This window comes from Pseudophryne corroboree, chromosome 5 (genome assembly GCF_028390025.1).
Source record: "Pseudophryne corroboree isolate aPseCor3 chromosome 5, aPseCor3.hap2, whole genome shotgun sequence".
NCBI classification, from domain to species: domain Eukaryota; kingdom Metazoa; phylum Chordata; class Amphibia; order Anura; family Myobatrachidae; genus Pseudophryne; species Pseudophryne corroboree.
In genome coordinates, this window is record NC_086448.1 from 80713966 (window position 1) to 80731131 (window position 17166).

At 46.4% G+C, this 17166-nt stretch overlaps 1 protein-coding gene across 2 annotated transcripts in view; it reads left to right on the forward strand.

Annotated features, from left to right (window-relative positions):
• The window catches only part of PPP1R9A (protein phosphatase 1 regulatory subunit 9A), a 367558-nt gene that overhangs the window by 137251 nt on the left and 213141 nt on the right, over positions 1–17166 (forward strand). For both annotated transcript variants that reach the window (XM_063921405.1, XM_063921406.1), the window contains exon 3: positions 9203–9335. In XM_063921405.1, coding sequence (XP_063777475.1) covers positions 9203–9335 — 133 coding nt within the window. The remainder of the gene's footprint in view (positions 1–9202; positions 9336–17166) is intronic.

Here is a 17166-nt window from a genome sequence, read left to right on the forward strand (position 1 = left end):
GCCCGAGGGGTCTCAGCTTTACAAATTTGCCGAGCTGTTACTTGGTCGGGTTCAAACACTCTTGCAAGAGTCTACAAGTTTGATACCCTGGCTGAGGAGGACCTAGAGTTTGCTCATTCGGTGCTGCAGAGTCATCCGCACTCTCCCGCCCGTTTGGGAGCTTTGGTATAATCCCCATGGTCCTTACGGAGTCCCCAGCATCCACTTAGGACGTTAGAGAAAATAAGATTTTACTCACCGGTAAATCTATTTCTCGTAGTCCGTAGTGGATGCTGGGCGCCCATCCCAAGTGCGGATTGTCTGCAATACTTGTATATAGTTATTGCCTAACTAAAGGGTTATTGTTGAGCCATCTGTTGAGAGGCTCAGTTGTTATCATACTGTTAACTGGGTATAGTATCACGAGTTATACGGTGTGATTGGTGTGGCTGGTATGAGTCTTACCCGGGATTCAAAATCCTTCCTTATTGTGTCAGCTCTTCCGGGCACAGTATCCTAACTGAGGTCTGGAGGAGGGTCTTAGTGGGAGGAGCCAGTGCACACCAGGTAGTCCTAAAGCTTTCTTTAGTTGTGCCCAGTCTCCTGCGGAGCCGCTAATCCCCATGGTCCTTACGGAGTCCCCAGCATCCACTACGGACTACGAGAAATAGATTTACCGGTGAGTAAAATCTTATTTATACAGTCAAAACTTTGGTGCAAATGTGAGTATGACAGGAAAGGCTCTGCCTCACCTGCCTCACCCCACCGCACGTCACTGTTGCTTAGTCTCCAGCGTTACCTAGAAGACTTCCAAAGTTTGGTGAGCTCTCCCAGATCTGATCTGGGGGCTTGCAGATGTGATTTACTGGAATAGAGTCATTAAGCCTCGCTCCTTCTGCACGGTGGCTTTTACTGGAACCTGGGCCCCGATTCTGATTTGAAAGTAATGCAAAGCAAGCTATTAACGTTGTATCTGGAACAAACCATGGGGCTAATTCAGACCTGATCGTAGCCTTGCAAAATTTTGCAGGGATACGTTCAGGCACACTGACATGCAGGGGGGTGCCCTCTCCTCCCCCCCAATACCCCCCCCCCCCCTTCCCGCAGAAGTACAAAAGCATCGCACAGTGGCAATGCTTTTGTACTTCAGGAGTAGCTCCCGGCCAGCGCATCTGCTGCTACTCGTCGCTGCCCGGGTCGCAGCGGCTGAGTGTGACGTCACGCAGCCGCCGCGGTCCGCCCCGGCACGGTGGACCACGCCCCCTAAACAGTGGCCTAACGCCGGCGTCCCGCCCAGCGACCGCCTCTGCCTGTCAGGCAGAGGTGATCGCTACCCTGCGGCACATGCGCACTTCAGACCTGAGCGGCTGCTGTGCGAATTCGCACAGCACTGTTCAGGTCTGAATGAGGGCCCACGTTGCCATGCAAGGGGAGCAAGTGCATGTATACTGTTTCTGTGCAGGGTAAATACTGGCTGCTTCTGCATGTAGCTCACAAATGTTAAACAGCTTTATTTTTACACTGCAATTTAGATTTCAATTTGGACACATCTCACCTAAAATCTAAATCTCTCTGCACATGTTACATCTGCCCCCACTGCTGTGCAGCATGGTTTTGCCCAAGTGCACAGTTCCTTTTTTTGTTGTTGCTTTACTTCCAGATCAGGATCAGGCCCGTGACTTATTGTGTAACTCAGAGGTAGGCGCCGTAGCAGTAGCCTGATTTAAAGCAGTCTATCATTCCAACACCTATATGCCACTCATAAATAAGCCACCTTTTCCTGGGCACCCAGGCTTATAGTACCCAGTAAATTAACATTTTAAAAATATGATTGTGTTTTATGATTTCCACACTAGACAGCAGAAAGCCATGGAGGTGAGGATGATGAATGATAGCTGTCAATCATAAATTCCATCACTACAGAATGGTGGGTAAAGTATAAAAATAACAACAACTGGATTTAGGTCATGACAAAGTCGAGTGAAAGGTTCATCACAGTTGTGATAGTAATGTCACATTAATTACGTCTGAACCCAGTTGTCTGGCAAGTGGCCAAGCTATGCCACAGCGTGTCTGCAAGCGTGTCTCCTCTGTAGCCGTCTGCTTCATTTACTGTCATGTGCGGAATCAGTTCCTCAGCCCAGACCACGCATCACATGACAGCAGATTTACGCCTGAGAACCCGATAGCTAAATTCTAGGGAATTTACAGAATTTGTTTGTATTCGCATACATCTATATGTGTTTTATTTCTCTATTCTGAGTTGTATCAAACCTTGGAGAGATAAAATGGAGAAGTTGCCCAAACAGACAATCATATGCTGTCATTTCAAAAACTGTGCTAGATAAATGACAGTTAGAAGCCACTTTACCTTTCTCCAAGGCTTGATGCATCTCATAAACAGTATGTTGATTGACAGTCCAGGACATTTAATTGAATATATTGAAAAGTAAACAAATAGTTTTTTGTTTTTTTTACATTTATATTACATATTCAAAGAAAACATTAACGTACAATGGCCTTCATTCCGAGTTGTTCGCTGGTTGCCGATTTTCGCTATGCTGCGATTTGCTGGTAAATGCGCATGCGCATGGTACGCAGCGCGCATGCGCTAAGTTATTTAACAAAAAACTTAGTTGATTTGCTGGTGTTCGTACAACGCTTTTCAGTCGCACTGCTGATCGGTGAGTGATTGACAGGAAAGGGGCGTTTTTGGGTGGTAACTGAGTGTGCTAAAAAACGCAGGCTGAGTGTGCTAAAAAACGCAGGCGTGTCAGGGAAAAACGCGGGAGTGTCTGGAGAAACGAGGGAGTGGCTGGCCGAACGCAGGGTGTGTTTGTGACGTCAAACCAGGAACTAAACGGACTGAGCTGATCGCAATCTGTGAGTAAGTCTGGAGCTACTCAGAAACTGCTAAGAATTATTTAGTAGCAGTTCTGCTAATCTTTTGTTCGCTATTCTGCTAAGCTAAGATACACTCCCAGAGGGCGGCGGCCTAGCGTTTGCAATGCTGCTAAAAGCAGCTAGCGAGCGAACAACTCGGAATGAGGGCTAATATATATAATAAATATGATGATGATAATAATAATAATAATAATAATAATAACAACAACTAATCACCCCTCTAATTGTCAGTCTGATGGGCCCAAACTCATGCATAGAGCTGTATAGATAACATTATCCAAGGAATCCTATAGTATTTGTTGGGCGGCCACATGTACGACTGCACTCTCACTGTATAATATTATACGCTTTAGCGCTTGATACGGGATGCGGTTAACATCCCGGCTGTCGGAATCCCGACACCTGTCAAAAGCCTGACATCGGAAATTCCAGACAGGGTCAGGATACCGACGACAAAACTCCAACAGCCAGGATCCCGACCATTGTAAGTATACAGGCCGATCTCGGGTTACTGCCAGGGTGGGGTTAGATTTAACCAACACTGGGGGGGAAGGAAGGGGTTAGGTTTGAGCTCTGGGGGGGTGGGAGGATAGGGTTAGGCTGCGGACAGGGCGGAGTTAGGGTTAGACACCACCGGGGGAGGTAAGATTTAGGCACCAGGAGGGGGGTTAGGGTTAGGCTGCGGGGGAGGGGGGGCTAGGTTTAGGCACCATCGGGGGGAGGTTAGGGTTAGGCACTAAGGGGGGAGGTTAGGGTTAGGCTGCTGGAAGAGAGGGTTAGGGGTAGGGGACAGGGGTTAGCATACTAAACTCACCCCTGTTGGAGTTGCAACCTTAGGGATCCCGGCGTCTGTATTTTGACCGCCAGCATCCCATCCGACGGTCATTCATACTGAACCCCTTTATACATGGATCTGATATGATTTTGTAAGGATCATGTAGCTTGCTTTAGTATTCTGTAGTTCCCCCATTACATGTCATCCTGTTTAGGCATTGCCTACTTTGCCCATTGTAACCTATGTAGCGCGCCCAAGATGGCCACCTCACCTGGTCCCTTTATGGGTAGGATTAACAATCCTGGGAACTGATGACACAAAATGGCTACCTCACCTCTATGTTCATGGTTTCTGTAAAGCACCTTGAGTCCCACTGGAGAAAAGCACTATATAAATAAAATTATATTACTTATGAGACTTTCACATTCCAGTCACTGATGACATCATGATGTGTTGTAAACTACGGGGTCTGTTCATGAAGCAGTGAAAAGGGTGGAGAAGTAAGCCAGCGGAGAAGTTGCCCATGGCAACCAATCAACTGCTACGTTTATTTTTATAGAATGCACTTTATAAATGTTACCTCAACACTGATTGGTTGCCATGGGCATCTTCTCCACTGGCTCACTTCTCCACCCTTTTCACTGCTTTATGAATAAACCCCTAAGGGGGAGACAGTTCAAACCTTCTGAAGTGTGAAGATGTGGACATATGGAGAAGTTACCCATAGCAAGCAGTCAGCTCCTACCTATTATTTTATACAATGTACCTGAAAAATGCTAGCTACTACAGAAGACTTGATACATCTCCCCCAAAATCTACTACTGTAGTTTGTCTTCATGATGTCATGGACTTGACTGGTCACCGCTGTCTGTACAGATATTCAGGGTATATATTCTGGCCGGGTTGGGTATGTGTCACCATACCGACGCCGGACATCTGGCTTGCAGTTGACCGGCAGGGGGGAATGTGTGTGTGTGTGAGCGGAACGAAGCCCCTTGCGGGCTCGGTGGTGAGCTGTGCTCGCCACAGTTTATATTCCCAATCTATAGGGTAAATTTACTAACATGGGAGTTCTATTTAAGATGGGATGTTGCCCATAGCAACCAATCAGATTCCAGGTATTATCTTCTAGAAGGTGCTAGATAAATGAGAAGGAGTATCTGATTGGTTGCTATGGGCAACATCCCATCTTAAATAGAACTCCCATTTTAGTAAATTTACCCTTATGGGTGTCATGGACACCCACGAGTGGGAATAGTCCCTGTTAGTCGGAATGCCGACTGTCGGGACTGTAAGGGGGCAGGATTCCGGCGTCGGTATTGTGACCGGCGGTTTCCTGGCCTCCGGTCACGTAACGACCACCCTTCTGGCCAACCACCCATATTTTGTCTGTTTGTGTTTAGGAGTTGTCATTTGAAAACCAAAATCCTAGTAGTTCATTCATTCTGCAGATAGGCCGCGTGTTCCCTGCTAATATTCACCAGCATAGCAGGGAGACCACAAGGAAAATGACAAGTCATAACATAACAGGCAGTGACGGCAATAAAACCCCATTATGTATGTGTGAAGTTCTGTCCTGAGCTTGTTTCCTTCAGGTTCTAAGATTCGCCTCTTGCCTCTTACTTTCAAAGAACTCCAGTTATTACATTATTTGGAAGATTTGTCAGGCGTATATTAATTTAATCCCTTGCAATGCCCATGCTAAATTTCATTATCCAGATCCGCTCCCTGACATTTCAAATGCCGTGTCATGTTATGGCAAGAAATGATGGCAACGACTGACAGCTCTGCTGCCTAAATAATTCCACGGCTGCTGAGGTCATTTAGTTGCACAAGTCTCCTCTAATCTCCTAGGTGTGTGGTTGAGATTATGGTTATTTAAACAACTTTCATCACAGCCGCTCTTGTTGAACTATAACTCCCAGCATTTTCAGACGGATTTCTGGGGAATGCCCTTTAATGGATCTGGGCTGTCAATTTGATTTTTTCCCTCTTCCAGATTAACTCAAACAGCTTGTTCACCTTTTCTGGGATTTCACTGGCATTTGTATAGTCTTGTAAATGATTTCTCACAAAGTTTTAAAGAAGGAATTGGATAGCCACAAACTTTAACGCCTGGGGCTATTCAATTAGAGCCCCTTTTTCTCGCCTGTTAAATTAATCTGTTCTGGGGGGTTAACCCATAAATAATCTGTGATAAATTCCCGGGCCTATGTGTTAACATGGTTGCGGCACCTGAAAACAGACTTTTTATCGGGGGTTTTCTTTTTGGGAAGAATTCCCTGTGAAGTGCAGCCTGCACACTGCCTTCGGGGTCTAATTGAATAGCCCTGGGGGATCAATTAGCCCACAGTATATTACCGCAGCTAATTTAATTCCCCCTAAAACTGTTTTGATGAACCAGTGAGAATCTCTTTAACCACTTGCCTGGCATGGTTGCAAGTGATGCGACCAAAGCCAGATGTCTGTTACCTGGCTTGGTCTCGGCACATGCGACCAGCTGTTCCCCTGGAGTGATGCTGCGGTCTCTGACTGCCGACATCACTACCCAAATCGCATCCCAGCATGTCATGCGACCAGTACTCTGGTGCGCATGCTCCAGAAATCACAGTGCAGGGAGGGGAACATTTGTTCCTCACTTCCTTGCATAATTTGGCTGATCTCTATGTGTGCCGAAATCAGCAGTCCCGCCTGCACACACTCTGCTACGCTATCTGCATGGGGAAGTGGGGATATGGTATATGCACGTGGGGGGCGGGCATAACTTTGAGCGGGGGGGGGGGGGGGGGTTGGGGTTAAGTTTAACATTTAAAATATATATGAAAAAAATACCCTGGTCATAATGTATTGGGAGGGGGGGAGGTGCAGAAAAAGGTTTGGGTGGGGGGTTTATAAACCATGTTTTTTTTTTTATTACTAAGGGGGTATTGCGGTACTATTTTAAGAATTTAAGACCACTGGGGGGTCTATTGCCAATGGTGGTGTTGGGCGGAGTTATTTTATATTGTGGGCCTATAGATATGGGGGGGGGGTGATTTTAAATATTTTTTTAAATGTTTAAAGTATATTGAAAACACTTTTTAAACTTTATTAAGTAATAAAAAAAAACCCTGACAATTTCTGAGCGGTTTTGTGGAGAAGAAATCGTCGTATAAGTGGTTAAAACAATTTGGAGCACTAATTGGAACCTAAAAATATAGAACCTGATTCAGAGGTGGGCGCTAATCGTGTCGCTGCTGCATCTTTGAACGCAGCGGATCAGATAAGAAAGCCAAATGTTGCAGCTGCCGTCTTTTGTATAGAAACACCCAGCGCTGGCTTCTCAGAACCGCCGCCTGCGTACGAAGACATAGCATTGGGCAAACATCGGTTGCACCGTCAGAGCCGTCGCAACTAAACCGCCAGTGACACTGCCCCCAAAGACACAGTCACTGGCTGCTATACGCCCCTGAAACTGTTGTGAAACACCTGCGTATTATTCGCTACTCTCCCCCAAGCAATCACTATCAATCAGCGTCCTTATTCACACTGTAAACGCCATTGCGGCAAATGCGCAGTACAACTCAGATGCATGCTTAGTACAAAAGCCGCTCATCTGTGCAAACGCCAGCACTGCGTCCACCTTTAATAGAGGCCCAGCGTTAATTGAATGGCTCCAGAGATACAACTATCAGAGACAGCATGATTACAGAGGCTTATGCATGCTGCTGCATTACTTATTCCATGGGTCTGCAACCTACGGCCCTCCAGCTGCTGTGGACATACACATCCCAGCATGCCCTGCCACAATTTTTCCATAAAGGCATGTTAAAACTGAAGCAGGGCATGCTGGGATGTGTAGTTCCACAACAGCTGGAGGGCCTGCTTCTGGTTTCTGCAACACTCATCATTGGCCACTGCGTGCTGCAATAATAATCCCTCCATTCTGTGTGGGTAAATGGCACTACGGCGGCTTTATATCATGGCTTAAGACTACTGTGTCTTGAGAATGTCTATTTCTTAATGAGATAGTCCCCTGGGCACCATGTTGCTATAAATGAATATCAATCTGTAGCTGTTTCAATGCATTTTATAAGAAACCATCTGACACATTGGCCAAAGCCCAGGGAACTAATTTGGCAAGCTTTGCCCCCTACCTACAGCCTCGCTGCGACCTTCACTGCTAGAAAGAAATGTTTCTAGAGGTCTGAGCCAGAACAAACACTTTCTAATTATTCTATTTTCATGAGTGAACAAGTTTATTTTGTTATGGATTAAAGAAGAACTAACTTTTCCCGACATGGCACACATGCACCGTTATCACAGTTCTGCCTGTCCCGGGGACCAGCGCTGCATTCCCTGCACCTGGGATGGATCACTGTGGTATTGCCCACTTGGTACCTCCCACCCTGTACTCGTCTGGCTGCGCCATCTTCCTGGTGATATTTTAGAAAATATGGCTCCGCACAGGAGCTAGCAAACACTTGGGGGTTTATAAAACATCTCTTATGTGCAAATACCATTTTTCTGAATCTATCACCAGAAAGATGGCGCCGCCAGGACAAGATATTGAGGGAGGTTGCTACACATGATGGGGGGCACTGCACTGGGCGCTGTGTTTTAATTGCACTAAAAGTGGATGTTTATTCCTGATTTGCAAATGTCCCCCCTCTGTAGTCTACTGAGTGAAGGTTTAAAGAACCAAAATGAGGCTGTCTTGTTTAATGAGAGAGTTTTGCTTCAACGTGGTTACTAAACAGTCAGATAGACTTATAGGCCCTACACACTGGGCGATATGACTGAAAGATTTGAACGATCTCGTTCATTAATGAACGAGATACCGTTCATATCTTTCAGTGTGGAGGCACAAGCGATGAACGATGCGCGGCCCCGCGCTCGTTCAGCGCTGGTGTCCCGTCGGCTGTGCATGCAGGCCAATATGGACGATCTTGTCCATATTTGCCTGCACTGCTATGGAGCCGAGTGATGGGGGGAGTGAAGAAACTTTACCCCCCCACCCCCCGCCGCCGGATCACCCGTCGGCCGTATCCGCGCTCGGCGGCAGATCGCGCTGTGTGTAGGGCCCTTTAGACTATCAATGGTGGAGTACTTCACCAGTGCTCTTGAGCATTGTTCATATATGCAAAGTGGGCGTGACAGGGTCCATCACATGGTGGTACACAAGGGGAATGCGTTAACTGGCATTTGCATATGTTTGCACTGGGGAATCCGCAGAAATCGCAACATGATCTGCCAGCAACTCTGCATCAGGCCCTAAGATTTTTTTCCCTTATTTTGTTTCATTCCAGTCTAGTAGGGGACATTGTTGCGGTCAGTTGCGGACCAGCTGTAGTTGTGTAAACCCTACACCGATAAAACACTTCTTTTTCAGGTTGACTTCATTACAGTATCTCCGTCAGTCTTACAGAATGATAGGTAATATTGTTTATACAGTAACTAATAATGTGTCTCTTAGGACAACGATGTCCTCTTCATGTAAAGAAAATTATTTTCAGATGTTTAGAGAAAAATATCAAATTCAGTTTTTTTTTTATATTTAAACAGGTGTTCAACACATATTCCAATGAAGACTACGACAGGCGGAACGATGAAGTAGACCCAGTAGCTGCTTCGGCGGAATATGAGCTGGAGAAACGCGTGGAAAAGCTGGATTTATTCCCAGTGGATCTGGAGAAAGGTATGTTTTCCTCCAGCTAATTGAAAATAAATACAAGGTTGCTGTGGAGAAACAGCAATTGTTTGTTAGAGGAGAGAAGTGTCATTACAGTAGGCTACACCAAGTATCACATTGCAGCTTCCGAAAGGGAGTTTCCTATTAACCCCTTCATAGCATAACAAATCAGACATGCATCTGAATACATCTGAATGCATCTGAATACCGAACTGGGCACTATTCGCTAATACTGTCGTCTGTGAGGAGAACAATCAGTTGCATTTGCATCGGTGAACCCTAATTATTATTTCTATATCGTTATATACAGTTACACAGTTACAGATGTTTCCTCATATATCTAGCCTCAATACACCACGCAGCGCAAAATGCCTTTTTGGAGTGAGCTGCCAGGTCCCATGCAGCTTTGCTAGAGTCAGGCGTCTTTTTTTTACCAAAAATGTGATGGGACTAGGACGCACGAGGAGACTGTGCTGATTAATTTGATGTGCAGCACTTGTATATCTGTGTGCGAATGTGTCACTATACGAAACACAAAGAAACTCAGCGCGGAAAAAAAGCAGTGACCGCGCCATTGTATCACTTTGTATACAGATTCAGAGACTCAGTCGCACACGGATCTACAAGTGTCATAGATCAAATTAATCAGAGCAGAACCTGATTGCCTGCTATGGTCAACTCTAACGAGTACTGGATTGACCCCATGCCTCAGTAATGTCATTGGCCTCATGCCTCAGTAGTGCATTTAGCTACAAGTGCATTGGCCTCATGCCTTAGTGATGTCACTAGCTAACATTGCATTGGCCTCATGTCTCAGCTATGTCACTAGCTAACAGTGCATTGGCCTCATGTCTCAGCTATGTCACTAGCTAACATTGCATTGGCCTTGTGTTTCAGTGATGTCACTAGTTAACAGCACATTGGCCTCATGCCCCAGTGATTTCACTTACTAACATTGCATTGGCGTCATGTTTCAGTGATGTCGCTAACTAACTGCATTGGCTTTGTTTTTCAGTGATGTCACTAGCTAACAGTACATTGGTCTCATGCCTCAGTGATGTCACTAGCTAACAGTGCATTGGCCTCATGCCTCAGTGATGTCACTGGCTAACAGTGCATTGGCCTCATGCCTCAGTGATATCACTAGCTAACAGTGTATTGGACTCATGCCTCAGTGATGTTACTACAGTAGCTAACAGTGCATTGGCCTCATGCCTCAGTGATGTCACTAGATAACATTGCATAGGCGTCATGTCTCAGTGATGTCGCTAACTAACAGTGCATTGGCCATATGCCTCAGTGACGACACTAGCTAACAGTGCATATGCCTCAGTGATGTCACTAGCTAACAGTGCATTGGTCTCATGCCTCAGTGATGTTACTACCTAACTGTGCATTGGCCTCATGCCTCAGTGATGTCACCAGTTAACACTGCATTGGCCTCATGCCTCAGTGATGTCACTAGCTAACAGTGCATTGGCCTCATGCCTCAGTGATGTCACTAGCTAACAGTGCATTGGCCTCATGCCTCAGTGATATCATTAGCTAACATTGCATTGGCCTCATGCCTTAGTGATGTCACTAGTTAACAGTGCATTGGCCTCATGCCTCAGTGATGTCACTAGCTAACACTGCATTGGCCTCATGCCTCAGTGATGTCACTAGCTAACAGTGCATTGGCCTCATGCCTCAGTGATGTCACCAGTTAACACTGCATTGGCCTCATGCCTCAGTGATGTCACTAGCTAACAGTGCATTGGCCTCATGCCTCAGTGATGTCACTAGCTAACACTGCATTGGCCTCATGCCTCAGTGATGTCACTAGCTAACAGTGCATTGGCCTCATGCCTCAGTGATGTCACTAGCTAACAGTGCATTGGCCTCATGCCTCAGTGATATCATTAGCTAACATTGCATTGGCCTCATGCCTTAGTGATGTCACTAGTTAACAGTGCATTGGCCTCATGCCTCAGTGATGTCACTAGCTAACACTGCATTGGCCTCATGCCTCAGTGATGTCACTAGCTAACAGTGCATTGGCCTCATGCCTCAGTGATGTCACTAGCTAACACTGCATTGGCCTCATGCCTCAGTGATGTCACTAGCTAACAGTGCATTGGCCTCATGCCTCAGTGATGTCACTAGCTAACAGTGCATTGGCCTCATGCCTCAGTGATGTTACTAGCTAGCAGTGCATTTGCCTAATGCCTCAGTGATGTCACTAGCTAACATTGCATTGGCCTCATGTTTCAGTGATGTCGCTAACAGTGCATTGGCTTTGTATTTCAGTGATGTCACTAGCTAACAGTACATTGGCCTCATGCCTCAGTGATGTCACTAGCTAAATATGTATTGGACTCATGTCTCAGTGATGTCGCTAACTAACAGTGCATTGACCTTATATTTCAGCGATGTCACTAGCTAACAGTACTTTGGTCTCATGTCTCAGTGATGTCACTAGCTAACGTTACAATCGCCTCATGCCTCAGTGATGTCACTAGCTATCCATACATTGACCTCATGCCTCAGTGATGTCACTAGCTATCCATACATTGACCTCATGCCTCAGTGATGTTACTAGCTAGCAGTGCATTTGCCTAATGCCTCAGTGATGTCACTAGCTAACATTGCATTGGCCTCATGTTTCAGTGATGTCGCTAACAGTGCATTGGCTTTGTATTTCAGTGATGTCACTAGCTAACAGTACATTGGCCTCATGCCTCAGTGATGTCACTAGCTAAATATGTATTGGACTCATGTCTCAGTGATGTCGCTAACTAACAGTGCATTGACCTTATATTTCAGCGATGTCACTAGCTAACAGTACATTGGTCTCATGTCTCAGTGATGTCACTAGCTAACGTTACAATCGCCTCATGCCTCAGTGATGTCACTAGCTATCCATACATTGACCTCATGCCTCAGTGATGTCACTAGCTATCCGTACATTGACCTCATGCCTCAGTGATGTCACTAGCTAACAATACATTGGCCTCATATCTCACTTGCTAACAGTGTTGGCCTCATGTCTTAGTGATGTCACTAGCTAACAATGCATTGGCCTCGTGTTTCAGTGATCTCACTAACTAACAGTGATGTCACTAGCTAACAGTGCATTGGCCTTGTGTTTCCCTCATTATTCTTTGTTAATTCACATAGCATCAACATATTCTGCAGTGCACTCAGAGAAAGTAGTCTCTCATAAATCCTTGCTGCGGTGGGTCTTAGAATCTTTGAGGGGGAGATTTATGAAAGCTTGAAAAGCGATAATGTGGAGAATCAGCTTTGGGGTCTATTTACTAAGCCTTGGATGGAGGTAAAGTAGATGGAGATAAAGGCCCTCATTCCGAGTTGATCGCACGCTGCCACTTTTTGCAGCCCGTGCGATCAACTAGACGCCGCCTATGGGGGAGTGTATTTTTGCATAGCAAGGCTGCGATCGCTTGTGCAGCCGAGCTATGCAAAAACATTTTGTTCAGTTTCTAAGTAGCTCTGGACTTACTTACCCACTGCGATGACTTCAGCCTGTCAGGTCCCGGAATTGACGTCAGACACCCGCCCTGCGTTTTCCTCACCACTCCCAGAAAGCGGTCAGTTGCCACCCCGGAACGCCTTCCACATGTCAGCCACGTTGCGATCGTGGCAGCGATCGTTTTCTTCTTTAATTCAGTCGCTGCCCGCCGTTCCCCGCCGCAGGGCTGCGACGCGCCTGCACATTGCGCCCGCTGAGGATGCGCATTCCGACTGCGAAAAAGCAGTGTGCAAACGGATCGGAATGACCCCCAAAGTCCCAGCCAGTCAGCTCCTAACTGCTGTGTCACAGACTAGGATTGAAGGTAGATTTCCCCATTTTCACATACACTTTTTACTGGTTTTAGCGGCAAGAATTGTTGCACAAATCCCATGTTTGGGCATTTGCAAATGAACAGGACAAATCGCGAGAGTGCGCATACTTGGAAAACGCTGCTTTTCGATGCAGTTTTCATGTAGATGCGAAAATATCACGGCAAATGACAGCGTTTTCGCAGCTATCTGAATTACCCCTATATGTCATAACATAAGAAAAAATGTGTTTGTAACGTGACCTTTATACATATTCTAGAACACGCCTCTCGTTTCAGGTTTAATACTTTTGTAACTTTAAGGCACAAACACTCTGGTGCATAGAAGATCATATTTTTGGGTATATTGATTAACCCTTTGTTCTTAGAAATAGCGTTTCCCTACCACGTTTTCTCCTTACGCTCCTGTGTGGCATTTGCTGATGCATGTTAGTAATGTGTTATTCCCAGTGCATGGCTGATGGTGGCGGTTAGTAGAGGCTAAAGTAGCTGGTATTAAGTGTAGATTAGAAGTTTCTGCAGCAGGTGCCATTCACTAGTAATGTTACTGCAGACCAGGGGACCAAATCCTGCCATCAGCTCCCTGTGTGACCTTGAGCAGGTTCTGCTTATCTGCCTGGCCTCAGGTGCTAGAAATTGATTGCGCTCCTTATGAAGTAGAGGATTTACTGGGCCAGCACTCTTCCCTGCAGCTCTAAGTATGTTATCACTTCTGTTCAAAGTACAAATAAAAGGTTTCTTAGTACAAAGCGCCTATGGCAGTATACTGCTTGATGGTGACCTCTGCTGGCCTGCAGCGTGAGTGCGCGTCACCACCACTTGCAGAAGTGTGAGGGCAGGTATGTCCAATGACGAGCGTCCTCCGTTAAACCCCATCCCTCGCCTGCAAGTTCAAGCGCTGGTCAGACGCTGCATGTCCCATGTGATTGTGTGTTACATGTGGCATCACTGGTGTTATTCTAACACCGTGGGTCACCAGGCTAGCATATAAGCACTGTGTAGGCCTAATGCAGAGGTGGATGCAGTGGAGCGATGTTTCGCTAATGCGCTTGTGCGGCTGTGGATTAGCGATGGCATACACACTGTGAGTGACAGGTAGTCAGTGTCTGTGGGAGGTAACGAGAGGTGGCTAGAAAAACGGGGGAAAGTCGGGACCATTTTCTGCCATAGTCAGGCACTGTGAAACCACACACATCTGGATAGGCCTCCAGTGTCGTAGGTGAGACGCTCAGTCTGAGACTACATAGGGCAGCTCCTGAGGTTCAGTGAGGCCCATGTTTGCTTTTGTAAGCAAGCGGTGGGTGTGAGATGCGGGCAGTGGGCGTCTCTATGCAGAAGACGGCGTCCGAATCGTTAGCAGATTTTCCCAAGTCTGCTGTCTACGAAATCTCAGCTGCACGTGCAACTTCCTGCACCTCAGAATCAGGCCCAAAGGCCTGAAAAGTGCTCGAAATTGTAGAAATAATATATTATTATAGTAATATTCTAATATTGTGGTACTATACACAGAGCCGCCCCTGACCAATTTGGTGGCCCAGGCAACATTTTAGTCTGGTGCCACTTAAACAATGGGTGCTCCAGCTGCCGTGACTGCTGTGCGCCCCCTGGAGCAGTGACATCTATATTGCTTATGCCCAGGGCCGGCTCTGACTGCATATTTTTGGGGCTGATTCAGAGTAGCACGCTGCTGCTGTGACTGCTTTAGCATATGTTGCCGTAGTTGCGTCTGCGACTTTATGCTAATGCTAGTGAAAGCATTTCCCCTCAGTGTACAAGTGTGGGCCTGAAGGGGCAAGGACTGGGGCATCCACTTTGTGTGTCTTTAGCTGCAGCAATCCCATGTGGTGCGTCTTCATATGCTACCCTCGGACGCACCACCAAATCTTGGACCTGCCGCATGCTAGGTGTAGCTTCTCTATCAGAGTATGTGACACTACCATATCATGCCCATAACATAGACCATCTTTGTGCATCTGTTTTGCCACCCCCACGTCACCATACAGGAACACCATCATTGCTATGCGTCTCAGTCCTTACTGCCACACACTGTTGTACACATGCACTATGAGACTTCTCAGCTACTTATACGCATGCGCAGCTGAAAGACATCGACCATTTGCGGGAATATAGGCATTGTGTCCAGTCAGGCCCTGTGTGAGGTGCAAATACACAATCCACAATCTGTGTGAGGTGAATCGATTTTCTGATTAGCTATAAATCATAGAAAAAGTGGATTTTACGAGGTTTGCTCTTCTCCATTTGTAATGCCTACTAAGACATCTACTGTGACACCAAAAGAAGGTTTTATTCGTCGTTCGCTGTTTTTTCTGCATTTGCGGTCACCTTGGGAAAACATTTTGGCCAGTGGGAATTCTGCTGAGTCACCCACGGAGAGTAGGATGATTAGGATGCATTTACTCCTGAACACAATGACATTGAATTGTCACCTCCATTTTGTCCTTCTAGTAATGCTGTTTTCAAGCTAAGCTAACTGCCCAGCGCTGTCAGTGCATCACATGGCACAGTGTGAATGAGACCCTCAGGGCTTTACAGACGTCATCTGTACAAAACATGTTCCATTTCCGCTGCTCGCAATATAACTGCTTCATCCGTCCTCCCGCGTGTTATCTAGATAATCGCTCCTATTATACAGTAGTAACATACAGAGAGATTACATGGCGGACGGTCTGTGCTGAATAGTGTCTGTACAATGCAGCAGTGGAACGTAGACAAATGTATCTTTAATAGCTTCAATTCCAGTGAACAAGCCATAGAAAGTGATATTTAATAAGGGACATTACTCCACAGCGCATACGTTATCCCGATCCTGGAGCTGTAAAGAGCAGGGGGCGTGCCTGTATAAAGCCGCTATCCCTGTTTTCTTCTGGAAGAAATATTTCACCCAATCCTGACTTTATAAACTAATGGTTGGTGGCCCTTGTGCTGTTTTCTTCCGGGAATGGAGTGATAGGCAACTTTATGGCAGAGATGGACATCAGAGTCCGCGGGGACGTCAGTAGCGCACACTGGGGGTCATTCAGTTGCTGATGCAAAGCGATGGTTGTACGCATATCGATCAACGTTTTCTCACTGAGCATGCGCAGCGAGTGATTCGCGAGTGCAGTCTCAGCAAGATTTTAGTCACAAAGTGAGTGGGGGAGTGGCCATGTGAATGCAGGCGTGTCATGGCCGTTCAGGCAGCACTTTCTTGGCGTGCTTACATTAGCAGCTGTGATCACACTTGCTACTGGAGGGGGCTGTGCGTCCTGGGAGAGCAGCTCAGCCTGAACATCTTCAGAGGCACTCGGGCTCTGCGTGGCGAGCCGATGTGCGACAATGTTAGCGATGTTTCTGCAATCATGCGGCACCATGCGCAAAAGATGCGGTTGCGGTGGGCGTCCTTTAGCACGGGTTATCTGCTGCCCATATTAGCATATCGCAATTGCATACGGCAAATCATTGCAACAGGAGTAGGAAGAACAACCACACCTGAATGACCCTCACAGAGCGTACCTATGGCCCTCCTGACCGGAGTAATTTGAATTCCTCTGCCTTGTTGCTTATTATGTCTTCTGTATAATCTTGTCATTCTGTGATCGGCTGGTGCTGTCTGTTCATCAGCATTATTAGCCGGGGGGCTAGCAGGCTGTGTGATCTGTGTGATCATTGCAGTGGTGCTGTAATCTCATGTAATGTACAGCTGGATGTAGAGGGGTGCGGCTGGCAGGATTTGTTCTGTCTTGCAGGTTTGGGGGGTTGCATTCATTCTCCATGACATTCACATATTTTTCCATTGAGCTCATTACATACATAATGTATCAGCCTCACTCAGAGTCCCTAACGTGATATTGTTGTGCTTAGGAGCTGTGTATATATAATGTATGCCAGGATTGTTTTTAGCACCTAGCATCACCATAGGGGAGATGCATCAAGCTGTTATTTCATAGGCTCTGCAAGATAAATGACAGCAGCTAATTGGTTGCTTTGGACAACTT